We start from the raw sequence: 26,530 nt of genomic DNA, 5'->3' as shown, positions 1-26,530 counted from the left end.
TTTTTATGTCTTAGGTAAAAGAAATATACAGTGTGTGGATTGTTAAAATACACTCAAAAATCTTCATCTGTTTTATAATTACAAAGCCAGCACTCTATTTACATAGCCTTATTTATAGGTCACAAATGCATTTCAAAGAGTACCATATAAAAGACAATATAATTAACATATACAGACAATATTATATAGACATTATTATAATATAAAGTGAACAGTGAATAATTCCTTAAGGTTGTACTCCAGACTTTAATGCCATGATGTTTCTCTTGATGACAAGACTGCAAGACACACACAGACAATGGAATGAGGTTCGGGGCTTCATGGAGGATGATTTTTTAAATACAAGTGACTGTTGTTGGATTAATGTTTCATATCACAGATATAAAGAAAACAGATACATTTTTATAAGCGCATGAAAAAAGCACAAAAAAAAAAAAAAGTCAAGAAAATCCATAGTTAATACTCATTCTCACGTCGTTCAAAACCTATATGCTGTTACTTTTACTGTTACTACACATGTGAGAACCAATGTCAATTTGTTGTCAATGACGTGGGCACACCATTTCTTAATTTTGATGCAAATGCAGACTAGGCACAAGCTCTGGTGTCTGTTGCTCACGTAAAGCTAATGTATGGCTTCAGAAGACTTGAATACAAGTAAAGATTCTTCAAATACTTTTACTTTTGTGCTCCACCGACGAAAAACTATTAGCCAAAGTGTTTGGAACAACATGAGGGTGAGTAAATAATTTTCATTTCAGGTTGAACCAGTCCTTTAAAATACTTGGAGCAAAACACAGTGATAGCCCATGATTTCCTAAAGGCTGCAAGAGAATCTTAAGGCAGTGCAGGTTTCAGCTTAAAGGGGAGAATATTTTTTTTGTGATAGCTTGATAGTCACTGTTAACAGTAAGCTTTGCTAATTATAAGAAACATCAGAAGACAAAGACTTATAAGCATGCCATTTTGTTTTATTTTGCTTAAAAAATTCAAATGAATAAATATGTATTGTTCTCAATAGTCTGTCTTAATGACAGTGCAGTTGAATTGTCAGGTTCAAAAATGCCCATGACAGCATATTTTACAGTACATTTGTTCAGACAAAGAGCCATCAGAGAGGAGAGGAAGTGTGCATGAGTGTGCATTCTGGAAAGCAGGAAGAGGTAGTGGAGGACAAGCAGAGGTCTTAAGCCAGCAGAGGGCAGCAGAGTGCAAGCTGTGTGTCACACATACACACCCTCTGGATGAAGTTTGGAGAGGAGTGGGTTCTGGAGGCTGCGTGGGTTCCCCAGAATTTGCTTGGCAGTGGTGCGAGGGTTGAACTCCAAGACAGAGGAATTCGAATCTATCATAGAAAAGAGACTTACTGTTAAGCTTTGCCAATGTCAGTCTTGTCAGCTATTTAGTCATAGTCTTTTTTTTCTTAAAGAGACCTGTATGATATTCTTACTTAAAGGGATAGTTTACCCAAAAAGGAACATTTTCTCATCATTTATTCAACCTCATGCCATCCCAGATGTGCATGACTTTCTATTTTTCTGTTGAACACAAACAAAGATTTTTAGAAGAATATTTCAGCTCTGTAGGTCCTCACAATGCAAGTGCATACAGGCACCAAAATGTTGAAGCTCCAAAAGCACATGAAGCATCATAAAAGTAATCCATAAGTTAAATCCATGTCTTCCGATGAAATATAATAGGCGTGGGTGAGAAATAGATTTTTTACTATCAATCTCCACGTTCACATTCTTCTTCTTGTGTTTTTGGTGATTCACATTCTTCACGTGCATATCGCCTCCTACTGGGCAGGGAGGATCACTTCTAGTAAAAAGGACTTAAATATTGATCTGTTTCTCCCCCACACTTATCGTATTGCTTCTAAAGATATAGATGTAACCACTGGAGTTATATGGATTACTATTATGTGCTTTTTGGAGCTTCAAAAATGTGGTACCCATTCACTTGCATTGAGAGGAACTACAGAGCTGAAATATTCCTCTAAAAATTTTCATTTGTGTTCAGACGAAGAAAGAAAGTCATACACATCTGGGATGGCATGAGGTTAATAAAGAGAGAATTTAAATTTTTGGGTGAACTTTCAAATTTTAGGCAGAATGACAGCCTCAGTCACCATTTACTTTCATTGCATGGATTAAAAAAAGATGTAGTGAAATTGATTGGTGACTGATGCTGCCATTCTGCTGAACATCTTCTTTTATGTTCTACTGAAGAAAGAAAGTCATACAGATTTGGATGAGAGTGAGTAAATGTAAATGCATTTAAGTTTTAATTTTTTAATTTGTTAATGAACAATCTCTTCTAGCTAGCAAGTAGTCTCTTTTCCCTTTGGAAGGCATTAATGAAAACAAATTTGCCCACAAAAGACTAGTAGTTTGGCAAACAGCTTTTAATTTCACACACCTTCATCACTCTGTCCATCAGGCTTGAGGAGAGCAAAATCAATCTCATCTGTTTGCTGACTGAACTGTGCTGGGGTGACTCCTGTTTGCTTAATGAATTGCTGCAGGTTACACTGGCGTAACTCCTTGTTCAGATCGTCCAGTTCCTTGATCTTAGCCTACAGGGGAACATTAGAGAGATTTAAAGTTGAGTTGGAGGAAAAAGTTTAAGCAGTGCATTTCAAACGTCAATGTTCTTTTGTCCCATAGTTCCCTTTTTTGTAATGAAACGCCCACACAGACTTAACAACCTCCACAATGTTGTCTGATGGCAAAGATTCTTGTGTGTCATTTTTCATATGTTAATACCACAAGCTCTGTAGTTCTTGAATATTAGTTATGCTGTTAAGCTCTTTTGATCATATTTTCTATCCCAGACTTTTTTCACAAGGCAGCCATAGTTGCATGGTTGCATCAGCAACCATGCAAACAAGCTTAAATAACATAAATATACTGTCTTTGCATTGCTAGATAAGCTTTGTTTTAATCAGTGTTGGGTAAAATATGATTACAAAGAAATTAGCTACTGTAATTTAATTACTTTTTAGTAAAAAGTAGTGTAACAATTTTTAGATTGCAGTTACTGACATTCAATTAATTACTTTTAAGTACATACTGTAACTTGGGTTACACATTTCTAAAATGATATATTTATGTAAAATTAGTGCCGTCAGTCTATTACAATATTTAATTGTGATTAATCACATTATTTTTCATAGTTAATCACGATTAATCACAGATTTTGAAAGTGCTCAAATTTGACTATATATACTTTTCCTGTTAAATTGCATTTAGTTCCTTCTTAGGGAAGAAAACAAAACAATTTGTAACAATAATGTTTGTTAATTTTCTAAACAAAGGCTTCCACATTATAAAGAAAGAAATGCACTAAAATAGCACCAATTAAAATAACATTAAACATTTCCCAAAGTCTAAGTGAGAGGTTGACTATAATCAAAAGAACTAGTACACAGAAGTTGCGTATTCATTGCAATAGGCATTAAATCTGTTAAATCCTCATCCTCCACAATATTAATCAGCCAACAGGCTGTGGCTTTCCACTTTGCTACAGCAACCGTGAAGCCACATTTACATGGTTCACACCAGGGCGTCAACGCACCAAAAAAGCGCAGCTTTGAAGTTTAATCTCCACATGAAAAGTGTTGCAGAGAACGGCTGAGTTCTGAAATGCATACTACCAATACTAATTTTGCCATATCTAACATATCTAATAGTTTATGACTTGGGTACAACAATGAATGAGGAACTATAGACATTACATTATTTTGAATTCATTGAGAAGAAAAACAATTTTTTTCACTGCAGTGTTTTAAAAAGTAAATTAATTAGTAACTTGATTACTTCTATGATTAGGTAATTAGTCATACAGATTTGTCATACAGATTTGGAAGAGATTACAATAAAAAAAAAAAAAATCATTAGAAATTTGTAGTGATTTTTTTTTTTTTATAACTTAACCAACATTGGTCTTGATGTACCCTTCTATCAAACATAACCTGTCCTTTTGTCTATAAACTCACACATTTTTATTTTAAGCATGCGACTACAGTATTGTTGGTAATGACAACAACCTAAAGGACAAATGGATTGTTGCTCTGCCCTTGAAGATGGGTGTGAGGCAACAAATGAAGCAATAGTGAAGTAGTGTGTATGTTGCCCTGAGGTTCAGTTAGTCATGATGAGTATACAATGTACTTTTATGTAGCTGTAATTAAACGTCAGTTAACCAGTGTGAGGCAACAACTAGTAAAGGTGTTTTACAAAGGAGAATTGAAATGACTTGTTTGCATTTTTGGATTGGTTGCCAGACTACTGCTCTAGCATGTGTAGGGCACATGATGTGGAGACTCTTGTATTTGCTTATTCATTGAGCCCATAATTAACCACAATATTATCTCATGATATGAGAAGATATGCTGGTTGATGTATGCATTTTTTTATCTTCAGCAAGTGTGTTCCTATTCTGGAAATAAATTCCCTGAAACTTAAATGTCATGTAATTTTTTCTATGTTAAAGTATTTTCTTCTATCCAATCTAAGTATGCAGAGATTCATTTAAAAAAAACAATAGATGGTGGGAGTGTTTGGGAAACTTCTTGTGTGTTGTTTTTTTTTTTTTTTTTTGCAATTCTGTTTGGTGATATTTAGTGGTGCAGAAATTACAGACTTCACATTTAACTTAGTCAACCAATGCTAGAAAATCCAGTATCTGATAAGTAACATTATTATTTATATTCAATAAAGAAATGCTGACCTGCAGTTGCTCATCTGCCAGCCATAAAACCTTTTCTGTCTCTTCAACCAATGCCTGCAGCTCAGCCCCTTGGCGCTGCTGGTTGTCCAGTTGTCGCTTCACTATGAGTACAGACTCTTCAACACTGGGCCTGGCTTGATGCAAACCATTTCTCTTGCTCTCAATAAGCAGCTGAATATCATGCTCCAGCTGCTCCGATTGGTTGCCTGTGTCATGTAGCCTTTGATTATGTTTATCAAGGGCTGAATGGAGTTCATTTTTTTGCTTAAGAATGTCCTTTTCTCTCTGAACTTCAGAGTGAAATTCACTTTTCCAGTAATGTTCATGGGCCAGTTCTTCCTCATTCCGCCTCAGAGTCTTCTGTAGGTATTCCATTTTCTCAAGGATGTCTGGGGAACAAGTTGGTGGAGGAGCCCGCTCCCAAACACCAAGCTCCCCCTCTAGAGTCTCTAGCTGTGCATGCATAGCCTGAAGCTGCCCTTGTTGTCGAATAATCTGCTGATAAATTGCCTCTTTGGACGAACCAGCTTGGGCAAGGAAAGAGGAAGAAGATGGGGATGCCCTCGGCACTTTAGAGTCTCTGGGTGATTTTTCAAACTGTTTTACACGGGTTCGGGGTGAGGTGGAGGGCCCCAGATTAAAAGTGAGAGCCTTTTTTGGCTCTCTGTGTTTGGGGGGCTCTGGATCTGGGGGCCTGGGCAAGGGAGGGACTCGACCTTGGTCTTTGCCTTCACTGGTCGTGGGGCCAGTGCGGCGTAGAATAAATTGCACTTCATTACCCAACTGGCCCAGATTAGCCAGGGACTCCAGTGGCCGTTCATTAGCCACAAGCTGTCGTTCCTTATCCCTTAGTTTCTGGATGAGCACATAGCGACCAGTTTGCCCTGGACAGCACATTAAGAACAAACATTAAAGGATGAATGTACTCTGTTCCAAGAGCAAGAGAGAGTTGTTATACCTTATAACTCACCTATTGCCTGGGCTAGTGCGATGACTACATCCTGACAAGATGTCTCTTCAGATAGACCACAAACTACACGTGGAATACCATCCACCCACACCTTCAGCTCCATAACTCTGTGCGAAAGTCAGCGAGGAGTGTCTCTACTGTACATGACAGTACTCTGCTAAAGAGATTACATGCAATGAAGAGTCATTTACTTAAATGCATTTACAAGATCACAAAATAGAAGTGTTGGTTTGGGATTTTCATTTTAAAACATGCATTTCACTTAGTTGGATATCTCTTGGTAAATTACATTTGTTTTCTTTTGAACAAGATTTTAAGAAAATAATGTTGGCATAATTAATTTATTCTTGGTAAAGAGAGAATATATATATATATATATATATATATATATATATATATATATATATATATATATATATACTATATGTAAAGATGGCATTCTGAATATAGATGTAAATTATCAAGCATATATATTTTTTCATTATTATTCCTTTGTGTTCCTCTGTGGCCGGTGCAGGAGGATTCTACACATAGAACGACTTGGTTCTACAGTATAAAAGTGGCTTCTAAAGGTGACAATCACTGACTGATAATATTCATTCATGTTTTCATCCTCACTTCAATGCAAATTTGGTTATTTCTAAATTGAAGTGAGGACATGCAAAGAAAAATGTGACTATATGGAAACGTGCACCGTTAGCACAGACATTATGTCTCCAGCTTCATATCTTGTGCATAATAACAAAATCCTCATCTGGTGAAGTACAAAATCCTTAATCTGTTGAATATATTATAGGCTATAAAAAAACTTGGTAAATACTTAAATACTGTATAAAGCATTGTAACAATGCTGAGTCTCTGTCATTTCAAAATAAGAGTCCCCCCAATAACTGATATCTTTGTTGCTGTTCTGCTGCAGTCCATTATGCATCACTGTCTAATTGTCATTAAGTTGTTGCAGAATAACATAATGGTTTAAAAAAGTGTCATTTTTTACCATGCTCAGTAGTCAAACACTGCTCATCAATATCATTTGAGATCAATAAAAAATGGATGAAGGCGGAACTCAAGTTTAAGATGCTAAGCAGGAACCTCGTGGATTATTCACGCATCAGCAACAGTTCAGGTTAAGAGTGCTTGTGTCATGTGAGATGTACAGTACTGTGAAAAAGTTTTAGGCACTTCAGATGTTTCACAAAAACCTTTGTCTTAAGATGGTTATTTATATTTTCAGCTTTAGTGTGTCAATAGGAAAAAATAAAATGTAGACTGCCAAACATTACTTTTGCAAACAGAAAAGATTAGAATAGAAGAACAGGGAGCCCTGCAACAGATGTCATGGCCCCCACAAAGCCCCCCACTGAACATCATGTCAGTCTGAGATTTCATAAAGAGACAGAAGCAATTGAGACAGTCTAAACCGACAGAAGAACTGTGGCGAATTCTCCAAGAAGCTTGGAACATCCTATCTGCCAACAACCAAGAAAAACTGTGTCCAGGTGTACCTAGGAGAATTGGTGCTGTTTTAAAGGCAAAGGTGGCCACACCAAATATTGATTTAACTTTTTTATGTTTACTGGACTTTTTATGATGTGATGTTAATTTATAAATAAAAACTATTTATGGAATTATTTTTGAAGAGATCCTCACTATGCAACATTTTTCACAAGTGCCTAAAACTTTTGCACAGCACTGTAAGTATCTAACTAAATATGCTAAATTTGACCTCTGTTTTTTGACTGAAATGGTGTACCAACAGACATTAATTTCCAAGGGTGCAAACTATTCACCATTTTGCAGAATTCGCCATTTTGAATTTAAATATGTCATGTACAGTATGTGATTTGTATGTCATTCATAACTGTGAATGTGAAAACATTAATGGAGCTGTTTTCAGCATATCAGGCTTAAGACAAAGAGCGAATGTGTGTATACTGTAAAGGAATTGAATGAATGTGGTAATCTGGTAGGCTTTTGAAGTAGCTTTTTAGAAAATTCTCTTGACATTATCTAAGAAAATTATCTATATTAAAAAAAAAACACACAAAGAGCGTTATCACCCTCAGATTAGAACTGTGACTTGTAACTTCTATTGTGCTTTTAGGTTTTGGTAAGGACAGTGTCATATATTCTTAATGCAAATATTAATAGGTAATAATTTAAAATCAATTTAAGATTTTCTAAATAATTTCATTATATCTTTAATTCTGAATTTTGTACAGCATCTCCTAAGAGATTTTCTTTTATAAGATGTCTTGTCAGGTCTGTGCTCAAAAACGTGCCACCAGTTAAAGAAGTAATTCACCTAAAAAATTGAAAATGTACTTTTACTCACTCAATACTCACCCTTATGTTGTTTAAAACCCATATGCTGTTTTTTTTTTTTTTTTTTTTTGGGACATAAAAATAGAAATTTTAAGCAGCTCTATTCCATGGTATAACAGTTTATAGTGAGCAGGAGCTGTCAAGCTTCATAAAGGACAAATACTATAAAGGACTTTTAAAGGTTCAGTATAAAGATATCATAACAGTAGTCCATATGACAAGTGCACTATATTCCAAGCTTTCTAGGGCCAAACAACAGCTATGTGTTGTATGTACTACTTTTATGGTATTTTTTCTCTCTCTTTGAGACCTTGACAGCAGTGGTCAATATGAACTGTTTTTGTATGGAAAAGAGCAGCATTAGGATTCTTGAAGAAAAGATTGTGTTAAGATTCTACTGGGAGGAAAAAACAAGGAGGGACAACTTGAGGGCAGTAAATAATTTTGTGTATTTTCTTTTTACTTGCCAGCTGACACAGTCATGTCATTTTACAGATACATCAATGATGAAAAGAAATTCTATTTATATTCATCTTTTCTTTCAGCATAAAAAAGAAAGAAATGATGACTGAAACAGGCAAATTGCTAGCAATGCAGACACAGTTTTTCTCTTGTACTGTGTGAACTTTAAAAATACATGTATCTTTTAAAACCAAAAATTATAAAATTTTGGGCCTTTATCGCATTTCAAGCCTTTATTCAGAAAATTATTACATTCAGTGCCTTTACTCTATTAAAGGACCAAAGAGGACCATTATATTTGTGACCTTGGAACACCCGTGTCTCCTTGTTAACAGTGTAACGGTAACTTTATATACAAAATGAAGGCAACTAATCAACAAATACAGTATCTTTTTTTGATACCTAGGTTTGGATGTAAAATGTCATTTAATAGTCATAATATTATGAGTTAGCATAACCTAAACTTGTGTGCTCTATATGAGCATCAAACAGTTTTACTTTTTAAGACCATTCTACAAGAACGATGCTTTATTTTTAAACTGAAGTGACAATAGCCAAGGTGACCATTTTAAATCTTTCCAGATTCTGACGATGCACAATTATTGGAATTAAATTTATCATGGCAACTGAATTCACCAATAGCTGCAACAAGAGAGTTTGTGTCATTATACACTGCATAACAATTATACACAGATTTTGGCATTCATGTGAGGAATGCTGCTTATCAAGTCTGAAATTGGAGAACACTGGCACATGCCCAGGGGTGTCATGCACCTAATTGTTTTGAGGGGGCACCAGGGTCAACCAAACCCAACACACCACCGCCATTTACGCAAAGTTCATATTGCTGCAACAAGCAGTATAAATCACAGGAAATGGTATAAAACACCTGTTTTAATCAGTAATTGTATCAGTAATGGCATCAGTACAAGCTTTCTTGTGCTCTCGCCACTTCTTTTGTGTACATATTTTCCATACACGACATAAGAGGCAGTGCAAAATGTGTCTCAGCTCAACAGAGAGTGAGCTGAAGCCTCTCTCTAAAGAAGGTGAACATGTCACCTTCCCCTGAATGAGGTGATTACCGTAAATGTAGTTTTCCATGTTCAGTGTAAGTTATAGATAATAAAACTAACTAAATGAACTTACTAAAAGAAAATTAACCAAATAAAATGGTCTCGTATTTCTCTTTAAAACATCCATGCAAACTCAGTAGATTTGAAATAGGTGTCATGGCTGGGGGGTTTGGTTGACACTTAAAAGCACTCTAAAGTAATATTAGTTCTTTTTAGCATTTATCTATTACCATTACGTTCTATTTTAAAAATGAGATAAAAACTTTAGAAAAAAAATAATTAAAAGCAATAGAACAAATAAAAACACCTAGAATGCCTAAAAGAGCATGTGGGTAATAACATTATGCATAGCTGCTCATAAAATCGTGATATATGTGTTCGGGTGTATTAACTAAGTACAAAACAAGAAATAAGAGAGCACTAATAACACTAAAAAACAACAGATATTATCATGTTTATGTGTTTTGTTCTTGTTTTCATGTGTTTTATTTTCAAGTTTAGTTCCTGTTCCTGTTCCTGTCATGTGATGTGATTTCCTGTTCCCTCATGTGATCTTGTCATGTGTGTCCCCTGTTCATGTGTATTGTTTTCATTGGTTCATTATTTGATTACTTTGTTATTAGTCTTGTCTTTTTCATTGGTTTAAGTTAATTTAGTCTTGTTATCTTGTTTATAGTTTAGTCTTGTGATTGGTTATCTTGTTTACCTGTTACCCATGTCCTTGTATTTAATCCCTCATGTTTGCCATTGTCTAGTGTCAGGTACTGTTAATGTAATGCAGTCAAGTCAAGTCAAGTCAAGTCAAGTCCACATTTATAGTTAGGGTTACTGGTTATCACGTTTGGAAATTGGGTTCGTCACTTCATCGTCATCGTCTTCATCATTGCCTTTGCCAGCAGCATTACAGATATGGTGTAATAGTACATTTACAAAGGCGTGAAATAATGTAATGTTATTTGATGAGGTGCAAATTTAGCATTAAATGAATTCCAAGGGCTAAATTCTTTAGTTTGACCTCTAATTTCAACTAGAGTATTTAAACCTACACTTTAAAAAATCTAAATATAGAAATAAAATGACATAAAATTGTATCAAATATCAACTTTAGAACAATCAAACCAAACATTAATTTACAAAAGGTAGCCTAACTCACTCTTAGATGATAGTCTAAGAGTCTAAATTCCAGGCTGAACGTCATTGTTTCAAAATACTAGGCTCATATGTAAGCTTTAAAAAGAATACAAAAAAAATCTGTTGATGCATTTAAAATAAATAAAGAACTGAACAGGGCATCAAATTTTAAACATAGGCCTCCTCACCTTAAAATGAAGTGTTTTAAATGGCAGATTTTTATAATCTGCAGAGAGATTTTTTTATTATTATTATTATTATTCATGAGAGTATCAAAAAGAAAATAACAAGGTTCCGCCCAAAAATGCTCACAGTAAATAATAAAAAATATTCTTGATATTTCACAGAAAATTTGTGAAGAAATGATGCAAGGAAAGGGAACGAGGATGTACAATTGTATAAAAGACGAGAGAGTCACTGCACCGTTTACAAAAACAGTGATTGGACGAATACTGTGGAAATGTCGCCAAGCAAACCATATCTGTTTGTCTTTTGTCTTCTGAAACATGCCAAGAAAACACGGAATACTGTCTCTTCATCACGCCAGTAATCGCAATTGCCATCACTGTTTGACACATTACAGTTTTCCCCTACAGAGAGAATGTAAACAGCGTGGGTCGTCTCGATCCGTTCAGCCGCCCGTTGCCTTTCTCAATGGATACAAAATCTGCTGCTACAGAAGAACCATGTAAAACTGCCTTTCATTACTTAAAAAAAAAAAAAAAAAAAACAGTTTTTATAATGACTGGAAAGGAGAGGAACTGCTGCTTTCTTTAAACATGAAGAAAAGAGAGTGTTACGCTGCAAAACCAGTCAAAAACATTTCAGCACCAAAGGAAATGAACAGCGACCGATCAAACAAAAATATTGACATAATCTATATTAGACTATGAAAAAAAAAAAGATTGACTGTTCCACTGAGACAGACACAGTTAGGAAAGGTTAACTGCACATAAGTTGATTTAATTAATCAGCTTAACATTGTGCTTTCTCATATTTGCGCGACCTTCCCCTTGAGCGTAATCCAAGGCAGCCACGGGATGTCGCCTTTAGCGGAACATGTGACTGACAAGAAAACTCAATTTAGAATGTGAATAAAGATTTCTGCCACATAAACATTTTTTTTTACATGCAATAATCATTCAATTTAATTATTAAAGGTAAAAATGTGTTTTTGGAAGTTCGAATAATCAATTTAAAATCCTCTTGGCTCAAATATCTGAGGGGGCATGTGCCCCCTTACTTTGAATGGGCATGACGCCTCTGCACATGCCATAGAATAAATGATTAATGTCATAATGTACAAAAGGCATTAATGTTGATGTTAGACCAATAACAATAGTTTCTGTATATCAAAAAGACCTGCTGCTTTATAGCGCCCAGTGAGTGTAAAAGCAAAAAATTTGTGAAAACACTGTTCAAAAAAGATACACTACTATGGTCACTTTCAACCTGACACCACAGTTCTCTAGAAGTATGCATGCTTGGAAGTTGGAAAAATGAGAAACATGGGGAATTAATTCCAGTTCTCAAGTTTTGACAGACTGTAAATGATATATGACTAGGTTTATGTTTAAGAGAGCATGGAAGTAATCTCTCTAAAATAATGTCTGCTTTACATCATACATTTAAGAAATGCAAGCCAATAAATCCCTTCAACCAACACATTAATGAATAGCAATTGAAACAACACATTATTTCAAGTGTTTCTTGAAAACTTTATAACTATCTGACCTATAGACAACACATAAAGCTGTTTGAGACAGATGGAGACTCTTAATCTGCAGTATAAAACAGTGGCAGACCTTTTAATTTTTTCTCAATAAAAAAAGATATTAGCTACAAATAAGTGTACAGCTTAGAGTCAGGTGTGTCATAGAGTGTGCTTCATGTCCTCAACCTGCACATAATGCTTAACTCCTGCGGCAATCATTGACCAGCTCTCACATTCCTGTAAACCTTGAAACTGTGCTCACATGCTGAAAGAATGTGTGTACTATATTCCCAATCAAAACACTTCTGCCTGACAGTGTAGATAGAAAATTAATTGGTCTGCTTGATGTGAACATCTACAAAGCTTCTTTAATTTCAGCATGCAGCATAAACTATGATAGATAAAAATGGCAATAATAACCATAAGACATTAAAGATAGAGTTGGAAGACAAATACATTGTCTGTCTTCCAATATATTCAAAGAGCATGGCTCGGGTTTGTCACGTGGTTTCCATTTCATAATACTATAATCTAACAGAGATGTCATGTTTTTGGCTTCATCTAGTCACAACTCTGTTAAAATGTTGTAATCATTGACTTATTTCAGCACAATGATCTTGACAAATTTAACCGCAATTAAATGTATAACTGAAATGTTGAAACAGTTATTGTGTTTATGTGTGGGCAACAACACGATTTGGCTGCCAAACAAATGTCATTCACGGTACTGCACTGAAAAACATTACATTTTCATTAAGGATGTGTTAATTTCTACAGGTGTAGAAATAGTGATATCATTGCAATACAATTAAAAAGCTGTGTGGTGTATAATGCTTAAAAAAATATTATGCTAGTATACAGTCTTATAACTTTAAGTTCAAAAGGTATGTTTAAATATACTGGTAGTTTAATAGACTTTAGGTCAGTATGTCATGAGACAAACCCATAGCCTTTGTGCTATAAACACTGATACAGAACTAAAAGATGTCATTTTTTTAATAGCCCTTTATAAAAACATTACAAAAAAAAAATAGGTTGGGAAAAACTTCCACTCTATTTCTATAGCAGATTTGATTATGTGAGTGTAATCATACACCATGTACCTCAGACCTTCAGTAGATCAGGCCTGGTGTCTGACATGTGTTCTCCCAGTGTCTTTTAAATACACTTATCTCAACAGTCAACATGAGTGCGGACACCCATAAAATCAGCCCAATTCGAGACATTCTATTCCTGAAACTTAAGACCCTTAACCCTAAACCAGTATCATGAGCAGAACATCAAAGATTCAGTAGTTCTATCTGACCTTAGTAACTCACAGTGCTGGGTTTTTAAGTCATTAAAAAGTAGTCCACTACAGATTACTAATTATATAAAAATTGTAATCAGATTACTTTGTGTATATTTTATTGAGTAACCAAATTACTTTAAAGTTACTTTCTAAAACATTTTACAGAAACTTTTATTTTATTTATTTATTTTGCTCAACGAATTCAAAATAATATTTATATTTCTTCCTTGATCATTGCTGCACACAAGTCACTCTCAGCACCACACGTTCTTCCCTTACATGACTCTTTAGGGGGCGCACGCACTTTAGCTATCACACAAATACAAATAGACATAGATATGGGTATCTAGAGCAAATAGTTTTCCTAAAAATTATGAATGGGAGACACTGAAAAGTGTGAAAATAAATGTTTGTATGTGCACCCGGCTCCCGCTTCCGGCGGGGTATATTACAATGCTTTTTTTTTCTACTTTGGCAATAAAATCTCAATGTTCCCTCTTTGCATTGTCAAAAAAATAAGTGATAGCCAGTGCTGAAGCATTTTACCAATCAGAAATTAGCATAATTAATTCTAATTCAAAGTAATGGCCAGCATCATCCAATCAATGCCAACCATGTGAAAATAAAATTATACATTATAAATTCAGAATCTAAGTACCGATTACCACTGTCCCATGTCTGCCAAACATGTTGAGTGGTCCAAACATCATCTGCAGCCTGAAACTGAACTTTTGGTGGGATTTCAGTAGTGAATGCACATGGCTGCAAAGAAAATCTATATGATGGTCCCTAGTTCCCTATTTAGTGAATGACTTAACCTCTAGTGTGCTGTCAGTCTGTCTCAGAACAGATCGGAATGCACCTTATTTTCATCCTAACTCAATATAAAGCCTCTGAAAGCGAAAAAAAAAAAAAAAAAAAAACAATAAATAAAATAAAAATAATTCTCAGTGTGAAAATGCACAGCAAGTATAGGATTTCTCATGAAAAACTAGAGCTATTGCCACTATAGTGGTCATTGTGTTTAACAGTGTGCCGTTTCGCGATAAATTGCTCAAATTTCAAAAATCGCATATCAGATGAAACTAGAGACTAATCTTTTGACTAAAACAGGTTTCAATGTAAAAACTTAATTAGGTTTCATACCAATGTCACGGAATGAATAGAGGGCCCAGTGATGCAGAGAAACAAATAACAATTTATTGAAAGCACAGGGGAATGAAAACAGTGAAGATATCCGTCTCAGGTTGCAGGTGACTGGAGGCAATGTGGTAGAGGTGAGGATGAAGATGAAGATGGTGAAGATCAATTTGGGACACCCAGGTGGAGAGCAGATGAATGTGATGACAAAGCAATCCAAGGTAAGTAAATCCAACTGAAAGTCCACAGAGTAGTAGTCCAACTGGTAACAGCAAATTGGAACAAACTAGCAGAAAACAAACAAAGAGCAAACAGGACAAGACTGACTGACTGACTGACTGGCTGGCTGGCAAGACTGAGACGCTACACAAACGAACAATCTGACACTTGAAACGAGAGGGTATAAATAGACAGGGTAACAAGCTGCATGTGGCAATAATCATGAGTGTTTACCATAGAAACGTCAATCACGCCACCCAAGCGGGAAAAGGAAAACACACAAGGGAAATAACTCACGCAGACACACAAGAAAGAAACAGGCAGCCTCACTGGATCATAACAACCAGATGTGGTTTTGTTGGCGTTTCTCCCAAAGACAAACTCCGCTGTGATCTGCGCCATGTTGTTTTGTCACATGACTCCGCAAGTCAAAAGTTTAACCCTTTACTGACAGCCCAGAGTCTTCTGAACTGAGATCAGTCAGTTTAAATGAATTTAAATTATGTGTTGCGTATAACGAAGCAAAAACACAATGTCCGTGCAGAAGAATGCAGGGCCACACGAGGATCAATATAAAATATGTAAGAAATATAATAATTCATATAATTAAAATACATTAAATTATTGTGGCAGATAAGTAAAACATTCATTAGACAATACAAAAAGTGGCTTTATAAGTCAATATATTTATTTCCATAATATTGAACATAAGCCTATCTTTGGCCAATAGTCCACAGTAATCCATTTTGCAGTTAAATTCGTCATTCTGTCCGATATACACATGGGTCAGACGGACGCTTCTGGAGCATCTCACTTAGGTTGCGTAGCTTCATAAATACAGTGTTTTTAAGTCGCTGTTAAACATAGTTTGAAACTTCGAAAAACACGTCTTGTGACCCCTGAATTCTAAATTGTGCTCCGTCCAGCTGTGATTGAAATCAAGAATGTGTTCTCATCTTGTGATGTCACTTGTGTCAAGCAACATTCATAAAACAAGGAGAGAACAGAACACTGCTATAAATGCTCCCATGTAATTCAATAGAAAAGACAACGTTTTGACCACTTAGGACTTTGTCAAGCAGTAAAAAACAAAACAAAAAAAAAAACAAAAAGCTGTTGCTTGTGTCAAGCAAGACTGAGTTTGGTTTGTTGTCTGTACAGCTGCGCATTGCCCATCCAGCTGGAGTTTCGCTTACTGCCCCCTGCTGAAAACAGGTGGTACTTCAAGCGTGAATTGCTCAGATGGTAGGAATGATTCATTGTGTTAAGTTTTTTAAACACGTTATTAAATATATTACGCATTTAATATATTATATATTTCATATAACACGTTATATTAAATAATTAATTGCACTGAATAAATAAGTTAAAGCAACAGTCCTAGTAGTTCGATTACTGTAACTAATTACTTTGAATCAGATTACACCCATCAATGCTAACTCATGGTATTATGTAATGAAACAAGAATCAGGGTTTATATAAGCATCAGGGGGCTTATACTTTATCATAATTTAAAACAAATGAAGACAGGCAGGTAGTTTGTGCCCATACAAGTAATGTAATTAATGTTTGTTTCAGAATGTGTCATAATTAATGTTCAATTCAAAATGTTTCTTTGAAATGTCAGTTTGGTGCACTGTCAATTTGAATATGGTGTTTTTGTGTGTGAAGCCGTAGATCCTGCAAACAAATATGCCTGAGATTGTTCTACCTTTTCTCATGTTTCCCTGTCAACAACAAGGGACTACCAGGTAGTCCAGAGTACCCAGGAGGGCACATGCAACCCAGAAACATATGGTTAACTAGAAATACAGGTTTTCGTGGCCTTCTTCCATCTAATGATGACAGATGATCCATTGTGGTCATAAGACGTCTACATGCATTTGACAGCTAAATGACCAGGGGACCACTCTTTTGACCAGAAACGTCATCTGAGAGTTCACCTTGAGTAAACAAAGACTCATTTAAGGGCAGTACGTAGATGGCATTCTCACCCAGTGGACCATGAAAGCCAGATACCAAATTTTTCAGACTGAATTCCATTTGTTATGTGAACCAGCTAGAACCAGACTTGGGGATGTGTCTCACAGGCATTAGGTTTCTTTTTTTAAAAAAAGGTGAAACTGGCCTGCTTACGTCCAACAGCATATCTAATCCATTCCCATTGTGTGTAAAAGGAGGAGTGTTCTCTCCCTCACTCTCACAAGAGTTCACTGAAGGCAGGAAGTAAATAGTATCTCCAAACAAAGTACGATACTTTTGGTATGCAGTATTACATGTGAATCAACTTTGCCTTTCTGGATAAAGAATTCCAGATAAATGAACAGGAAAAATCCAGACATACTATCTTTTTATGATATTAAAAACTAGTAAGGGGTTAAAGGGAAAGTCTTTAAAGGAAGGTTAACCCAGAAATGAAAATTTTGTCATTTTTTTACTAACTCATTTTGTTCCAATCCAAACCCTGTATGACTTTCTTCCATGGAACACAAATAGAAATGTTTTTTAAATTGTTAACATTGCTCTTTTTTCCACATAATTGACCCTTTTCACATTTCCGCATTCTCGAAGCGGACGTCGTCATAGTTGGGTAAATTGTGGCGGCGATCAGGAAGAACTAGTGCCACTACAGGGTTCCTATTTGCACAAATTCTAAAAGAAAATTTCTAGATTTGTCTTTCCATTCGTTTCCAAAAGATGCTGAACTTTGTACCAGCTCGGTGGGTTCAGGCAATTAAATGAAAATTCTTTGTTATTAAACGAGAAAGCACTTTTGTCTGTGGACATTATTTTCAAGATGATGACTAACAGCAGTCGTTCACAGGTGGGATTTTGAAACGCTTTGAAATCTGAGCTGTAAAGTCACGGTTTCAATGGAATGATTACACATCACAACCAACACGAGAGTGTGTGTTTGACAGGGATAGAAGGTCGGATGGAACAGGACATGGGTCTCTCCGCTCCTTCACATCCTGCATTGCCGCTAACCCCCCCACATCAAGAATTAGTTTCACAAAGTTCTTCTAAAAAATGTATTAACTGTACCCTCTTTTTTGCAATTTATGGCAACAGATCTGTAGGTTGTTCCTTTAATAAATAAATATGTGTCTACTGATTTAACGCACAACTCTCAACAATAATTCATTTTTATCGACTTACCTTCATATTCGTACAGATTACCATCTAAAAACAACTTGTAACTTGTGTCGTTGTTGAGTTTTGATTTAACTGTTGATGAATTCATTTGGACGATGGGGTCAACTCATCTCCAAATGTAAATGCCAGCAAAACTTTTAAGGACTGTGAAAACACACACACCTAGGCACCAGCCATAGTTCCGTTTACCCCACTATGACAACTTCCGCTTCATGAACGCAGAAGTGTGAAAAGGGTCCATAAATGTAAATGGTGATTGAGGCTGTCAGTCCCTCACACCCTGTCTATACCTAACACGACCAGGAGCGTATTAACGCATGGCCTCACTGGGGCTTAAGGGAAGGGAAGGGAAGGGAAGGGAAGGGGGTGGGGTGTGCAGTCTCGGCATCCTCCACTGTATTCTCCAGGAGGGCACGCATGAAAACAAAGAGAAGGTGCGCAACGGTTAAACCCGTCCGTGTAGCGCATTGTGATTGAGTACGAACATTCCTCCTCCAAACACCCCCCCACCTCCCCCCACTCTGATGACTGACAGGGGCCCAGTGAAATTTTAAGCCCCAGAGCCCCGGAGCACCTTAATACGGCCCTGAACGTGACACAATGGCTTGAGGCTGTTTTCACTGGACATGTCGACACAAACTTTCTAATTTGTGTAGTAGTGCCAGCGCATGCAGCGCAACATGGAACGGGACACCCGTTTATTGTCAGCGCGATGAACATGCCACAATGGACGCTTCCAGTGAAGACAGCATCATTGATTATAATGGGGTTCTATTGTTTTTGACGCAACGCGGCGCTCGCGTCCGGTGTAGACAGGGTGTAACAGTCTGACTCCTTTTCTGTACCACAGAAAGCCTCGGTCACACTAGACTTTGCGCACCATTCACTCCTATTCAAACTCATCCGAATGCGGAAAACCAGAAATGCAAGCTCATGCGAAGAACCTTCGCAATTTGCTTCAAATAAAAGTTCAACTTTGGTTAACTCTGACCTGCAAATCTGTATGACAAGAAGACTGCATGTTTTTATTGTTGCAGGAAAGTAAGTAGATGCAGTGGTGAATTCTCAGGGCCAGCAAAGCCTTCTCTGCTGGCCTAACATGCCAAATAAATAAATATTTTACATCTTTTCATTCTCAATCACCTTTTTGCCTATGTATTTTCAATCGCTTTCCACTCTTAATTAATCTACAAACAAATAGAGAAAAACGAAAAGTTTATCCAGTCAGAATTTATTCCTTGATGCTTACAAGCAAAGTGTGACAACTGTTACATAAATCGCATGCCCGAAACAGCGCGTGAGTCTAAGCTCCACCCCCTCAGGCCTTCAGAATTTCTTCAGAATCCCTCAACAGTGCAAATGAATGAGCAACTAAAGTCCGATTGTCAGATTCAACAGCCAATCAGATTGATTTATTTGTTCTTGGTGGGTGTGATCTTTAGGATATGTCCTGGTCCAGGCCTTCTAGCTGGCCTTGAGTGACGCAATCACGCTTTAAGTGATGTACGTAATTTGAAAGCGAAGAGTGCGAGATCATGCTGACAGTCGGCTGTCATCACTACCGCTATCACCATTGAGAAACAGATACTTATGGATTTAAAAACACGAGATGTTCTGCATGACCGTGTAATTGCTTTATTTATTAAACAGGAAAGGAGGACTGATTTTCACTTCAAGTAAATTGGTAAGTGCTTTTTGCATTGTTATATCAACATCAGGAGTTTTCTAAGCGTAAATTAGGCTGCTTGAGCATTCAGTGTCAGATCAAGTTTTGAAAAGTGCTGCGTTCCATTCAACTCGGAAAGTCGGATTCTACAAATTTCTACTAGGAAAAGTGCAATGGAATGCATCTTTAAATCAGAATTACAACTTGTAGGCTCATGCAGAAATTCTCAACCGAGATGCAGGTGCATGATGTCACACAAACATGTCGACACTCAGGGAGATATACAAAGTAAGTGATAAACATTCACTTTATTAAGTAATATCGATAAATGAGTTTGTTTCCACATTACATGATATTAAAGCTTGTTTAACAAACATCTGCAGAAACAGGTGTATAAAACATGGTAAATTATAATCTCTTTTGATAATCGTACACCTGTAGCACAAATGCTAGTACTGCAGCACTGTTTATCAGTTGGGTTGCTAGGAGACATCTCTAATGAGAGTCAAACCTCTGCTAAGCTAACAGGAGCAGTGCAGTTCCGAATATCGGGGAATGGAATGCATTTATGGTCGGAGATATCAAGTAGGAATATCCCACATCCAGCTTGAATGGAACAGCATAACCGTGTACCCTGACAAAGCTAAATTTATTGCAAGCAACATTTAAATCGCAAATATTATTAGATAGATTTTTCCAGGTATTATAGACCTCCTTGGTAGATTCATATGAAAAATGTTGATATTTGAATGTCTGTTCGGGAGACGTTCATTTCACAAAACAGTCATGCTACAGTTAAAATTAGGCATGCTTGAGCATTAAGTGTCGTTTCAAGTTCTGGCTTTCGTGTGTGGACGTGTTGTTAAAATGTCAATTGGTATTACTAGTTAGCTGTGGCATAATGTATGATGCCCAAAGGCATAGGGTGTCTTATTCATTGTGAAACTGTTTTCTTAATGGCATGAATCACACTGAAGGCCTTGACTTTAAATGCAAAGCCTGCCGCTGAGTAGATGGTGTTTTAACATTTTTAATATAATATTATTTGTTATTTATTTGTTAAAATCACACTCAAAGCACATTGTGTTCGCCTAAAGAAAGAAAGCCATATGGTTTTTGAACAACATGAGGGTAAGTAAACGATGACAGAATTTTCATTTTTGGGTGAACTAGCCCTTTAAATTATCCCTTTTATTTATGGTACTGGGCTGTATGTTGCAACACTCATTTTCACAAACTAAAAGAAGAGGCTTCAGTTCATCTAATGGACTTTCAACTATGACTAACCACAAACTCTGTGTAAATTGGGAGGAGTTTACTCTTTCAAACCATACTCAGAGCAAGACACCCTCTCCATGAAATGTACAACAAGACTGGTAGCCTTGAGCTACAGGAAAGTAAATCAGTTTTTTTTTTTTTTTTTTTTTACACACTGATTTCATCAGTAATGTTTTAAACTTGTTTCAGAAGCCAAAGTTTGAACTGAATCTATTAAAATTCACCAATTTCAACTCCAGACTCTTAACATTTACTCACATAGTTTGTGAACAGAAGTAGATGTGACTTCATTGTTTTGCATATCCAAATAAAGTGACATCATTTTGTCAGCTGAGTGAAATACAACAGAATTTAAATGTACATTGACTTTATCAGATATTTGATAGAATATGGGGAAGAATCTTAATAAATGAAGTGGATGGTATATAAAGTACTTGTTCTGCATGTCAATTTTCTGCAGATTAGAGTATTGTCAAAATATCAAAGTAAACTAACTGTGGCTCTGTTCATGCTGGGCAAATGAGCATATTGCAAAGTATGACTAAAACCTGACAGCATCATATAATCATTGTCAATTACATGACATCAAAGGGTATCAAAAAAGCCAATGAAAACCAGCTCTTCATCTGGATTGCTGATCACCAAATTTAATTCTATTAATTTATTTTATATTCAAATATTAAAAAGAAATATTCAATTCTGTGCTTGACCTGGTTTTATACTAGACCTGTTGCACACAATAAATGGTACATTTGTAAGGAGCAGAGACTCAAAAAAAATGCTCTGAAGGACTTACAAAAATCATTCAACACAGTGTTCTCCATAGTGCATAAGCAATACATGCATACTACTAAGACCAAATAGAAAAATCTAATACAAACCCTACATAGTAACAGGCATTTTTAAGGTCTACATTCAAACAAGTGACCGCATGAGTCAGAAAGAAAGTACCCAAACCCCTTCACTGACAGATCCACCTCAATTCAAAAGCTTGTATCCATCAACAGGGTTGGGAGGGTTACTTTTTAAATGTATTCCATTACAGATTACAGAATACATGCTGTAAAATGTTATTTGTAACGGATTCCGTTAGATTACGCAAGGTCAGTAATGTATTCTAAATACTTTGGCTTACTTCTTCAGTACTGGTATATTTTTTCACTTGTTTTGACTATAAAAACTCTGCCAGTACAATAAGACAAAATACACATTAAAAATACATTCTCTGAAAAACCTAAATATCTTATGCAGTGTTGTTTCTAAAATAAGATAAATCAAATTGATCTTGTTTTAAGGATTTTTAGATATTTTTACAGGAAAATAATACAAAAATTATTATCAAGAATACAATATTTGCCCTAATATCAAAGGACTTACTAGAAAAAAGAAATCATGATCCAATGTGAATTTTCTTTATAAAATATATGATCGTGCCTGGTAACATGTGCATGTAAAATTGCTAGAAATAGCATTTTAGCTTAGCGTAAAGCTGACAATTTACACAAGGTTTATTTCTATTTCTTTTGCTCCAAACTTACTTCAAACTTACTTCTCTGTCTGCTCATATGAATGTAACACATCATAAGAAATTGTTTCACCGCTGTTCAAATGCACTTTTGATCGTATCATTTATATGTATATATGTTTCCATCTGTAAGGACTAAATATTAAATGAAACAAATGACAATAAAATGCAAAGTAATCTCTTCAGTAATCAAAATATTTTTTGAATGTAACTGTATTCTAATTACCAATGATTGAAATTGTAACTGTAGTGGAACACAGTTACTTATATTTGGTGGTGGCATAGTGGACTAAAGCACTGAACTGGTAAGCAGAAGGTTGTTGGTTTGATCCCCACAGCCACCACCATTGTGTCCTTGAGCAAGGCACTTAACTCCAGGAGGATTGTCCCTGTAATAAGGGCACTGTAAGTTGCTTTGAATAAAAGTGTCTGCCAAATGATAAATGTAAGTAACATGTATTCCATTACTCCCCAAACCTGTCCGTCAATCCAATTGGCACTTTTAAGGCATGCTCTGGATTAGCCATGGATAATACACAGTTAAATAATGACTAAACCATTCTGACTAATTACCTTCTGGCATCTTTTCATTTTCACGAATTAAAGCAGGCTTCAACAAAACCGGGCAACCTCATTAAATAAAAAAAATATATATATATTTTAGACTTTCAAACACTGAAAGATTACATATTTAACGAGTTCAAGTTTCTGTGAATTATCTTTAATTTCCATTTATATCTTTCCAAGGGAATAATACAAAACTAATTCCAACCTTTCCTTGTTTAAGCTACTCTCTTTCCAGACAGGGTGGAAACACCTGTGTGAAATTTGACAGATTTTACTGTCGAGTCTGCAAACTAACTAGACAAACCTGCTGGTCACACACTAAGCTATATTTACCTTAGAGCTGAAAGTGTGCTTCTATGTGTCCTCCTTCCTGGTTACCATGTTGAATAAATTTCAAAAAGCTCTGTCTTCCAACTTTTCTCATGTAAAACCAAAGAGTTAACATGTAACACAGATGTTGGTGTCCAAACAGGTGTTGTTTTTCCGTAGCTATAAGACCAGGATTAATGGCGCACTACTCGTTTCGTCTCTTGAAAGTGACTCTCTCTTTCCGCTCCCCACAATGCTGACACATACCACAACCATCCTATGCTCCTCCCCCTACACAGGTAATACCAGTATAAATGCTCTCATTATCTTATCTCTCCCTCTTTCTGTTCCTGTCTTGTTCTTGTTCTGGGTCAGTATTTTGTCTCAGGAATTTGTCAAAGATCTTAAAGTGGTTTGTGAATCTGGCCTAGTTAGGGCAGGAGTATAGATAGTGCTTTATTTCTGAGACTGAGCATCAGAGGTGTAGAAATGAGAAGAGAGAAGAGAATCAAAATGCTTTTTGTTTCTGCGGCTTGCCATTGTATTTACCACATTGTTTTGGCTTCCTCTCTAAACTTTATAACTTCCTCCTAATAACTTTCCTCATGATACTTACCTGAACAGTAGATATCAACACACAGTACAGTGTGTAATGACACTAAGCACACATACTAAACTAGATTTTTACATCACATGTGAGTAGCATAACAATGCTACAGTGTTGTTGGGGCATTGCCAGGATGTTACTATATGGTTGATAATGTGTTCTGAGTGGTTTTAAGCATGTTGATATGCGATTACTAGGATGTTTTGGGTGGTTGCTAGGTGGTTGCTTACTGGCCAAACTCTCTATGACGTTCTTGTCCCTAGATATTGCTTAGATCCCTCCATTAATGTAAATCTATAGTATTTTTATGTCCATTTTATTGTCCGCCGGGTGAAAATCACCAAGTCAGATCACTTACAAAAGTAACACAACACCTTTCCTTCATAATAATAAATAAAACTGCAGCACACTACATTCATTTGAGAGTTTGGTGTGCCAAACAGCAGTCTTTTAGAAATGTTTAAACACTTGTTGAACTACATGTCTTTGGCCCATATTACCACCTTGATAGGAGACCAGTTACTCTCAAAATAATCTAAGAACCCAAAACAAAGCAAATAAAAGCAAAGACTAGCTTTTAGTTAATATACGCGATTAAGCATCAATAAAATGATCTATATTCAAAGATATATATATTTTATTATTATTATAACTTCAAAAACTGCATGATCTCTTTGGGCAATATTTGTTCATATAATATTTCTCACATTAATCGTTTACATTTTTCTTTCATATAAATGTTTTTAATATTTTATACACATTATGACAACTTGTCGCATCTCTAGACTAAAGGTGACCTAAAATGATATTCAAGAAGACCTGCTGAGATACATTTGCCTTTATTTTTTGCTTTCACTATCACCATGGCCACCTTGATGACTGCATGTTTGCTCTTAATTTACATGACAGAGAGAGGGCCAGACTTACATCACTCCTGAGGCTACAGCAACCGTTATCTACAATAAAACATCTTGCACTTGTTAGACATGGCACGAATAAAGTCTGAATGTGATACATGCCAGGAAGAAAAAAATGAGGAGATGAATTGCTCTGATCACAATGCACTTAACAAGCCAACCCTTAAACGATTTAAGATATATATAGAATTGTAGCATTTAAATCATTCAATTTATATTCTTCGATAACATCGTTTGGTTGATCATCACACACAAGCAAAATAAAACGTAGCTTACCTGAAATGCATGTTAGATCATTATAAAATGTCATTCATTATCTTTCAGGACCCCTCATCAGGTGTTATTTGGCTGCAGCTTTCACCACACAAGTATTATAAGAAAATATGCATCTATGTTAAAAACAGCACACTCATTTTTTCTATTGACTCACCTCCCGCTGACTCTTGAGATGCACAACCGAGGAGAAATTGTAAAAAGCAGAGGGTAAAAAAGGATATGTGTGACTTTGTCAAGGCCTCACCAGACAAGTGAAGTGGGACTTGGTTGCCTTGGCGACGGATGCTTTCTCAAGCAAATCAGCCAATGAAAGGCACAGGGGTCGTCAAACAAAAGGCCATGTGACACTCTGGCTGCCTTTTTCAGCAGAAAGAGAGAAGACAGGAAGAGTAAGGTTAATGACGAGGGGAAAGACATTATGTTATATTTCATTTTTCTCTTTTAGAATTGCTTTAATGATCACTGCAGTATTCCTAACTAAAGCAGAACTATATTTGAGGTTGAATAGGGCACAAATCTCTGCAGCGCTGACTGTTATGAAAGATTGCCCCCTAGTGGACAATTCAGAGAATTACTTCAGTGGGCCTTGAGACCACGTATGAAAAATTAGCATGAAATTTGAGTGAATTCTCAGATGATAACACACTCAGTGACTAAACCTAAGAAAAACATGTATTGTAATGAAGTAGGCCTACAATATGACAAAATATCCCTAGTCATACTTGAAATACAGAGAAATTACACTTTATATTACATACCTATCAAGTGTTCACACTCAGTTTGAGTTTCAGGTTGATGATCTCTAACTGGTTTCTGTAGAGAATCTTCAGCTAATTCTTGAGGAACCCAGGATTTTCTTGGAACATCTGCATATGAAATGGCCAGCTATGGCCTTTCAGCCTATAGCCTAAAACAAGTCCTAAAACAAGTTTATAAAACATAACGCTGAAATGAATGCTCATTAAAGCTGAAAGAAAAATAGAGACAGGTGTTGTTTTTGTATTTTGCAGCATTAGACAGCCCACCTGTAATGAAAGTGAAGACTGAGTGTGTACGTGGGGGTTGTGCATTATTGAGACACAGGGTTTGGGCGTGTGCTGTGGCTCTAAGCGCCCTCTCCTTCTTCACACACACACACACACACACACACGTCGACGCACATCAGCA

At 36.1% G+C, this 26,530-nt stretch overlaps 1 protein-coding gene across 3 annotated transcripts; it reads right to left on the bottom strand.

Moving 5' to 3' along the window:
• LOC127443502 (ras association domain-containing protein 7-like) lies at positions 1–26,524 on the bottom strand. 3 transcript variants are annotated; one of them, XM_051702199.1, is made up of 8 exons: positions 26,389–26,524; positions 26,122–26,282; positions 25,518–25,720; positions 5,705–5,861; positions 4,735–5,618; positions 2,422–2,578; positions 1,238–1,345; positions 1–278 (listed from the first exon to the last, which is right to left on the bottom strand). In XM_051702199.1, the coding sequence occupies exons 4-8, from the start codon at positions 5,805–5,807 to the stop codon at positions 247–249; spliced, it is 1,284 nt and encodes a 427-aa protein (XP_051558159.1). In that variant the 5' UTR covers positions 5,808–5,861; positions 25,518–25,720; positions 26,122–26,282; positions 26,389–26,524; the 3' UTR covers positions 1–246. The 3 variants fall into 3 exon arrangements, with proteins under 3 accessions (XP_051558159.1, XP_051558144.1, XP_051558152.1); XM_051702184.1 differs by lacking the exons at positions 25,518–25,720; positions 26,122–26,282; positions 26,389–26,524 and adding an exon at positions 23,588–23,801; XM_051702192.1 differs by lacking the exons at positions 25,518–25,720; positions 26,122–26,282; positions 26,389–26,524 and adding an exon at positions 23,588–23,801 and having other exon boundaries at positions 5,705–5,858.
• Between the last annotated feature and the right edge of the window lie 6 nt (positions 26,525–26,530).

This window comes from Myxocyprinus asiaticus, chromosome 1 (assembly GCF_019703515.2).
Source record: "Myxocyprinus asiaticus isolate MX2 ecotype Aquarium Trade chromosome 1, UBuf_Myxa_2, whole genome shotgun sequence".
NCBI classification, from domain to species: domain Eukaryota; kingdom Metazoa; phylum Chordata; class Actinopteri; order Cypriniformes; family Catostomidae; genus Myxocyprinus; species Myxocyprinus asiaticus.
The sequence above is the reverse complement of the archived record's forward strand: the minus strand, read 5'-3'. Positions and strand labels throughout refer to the sequence as shown.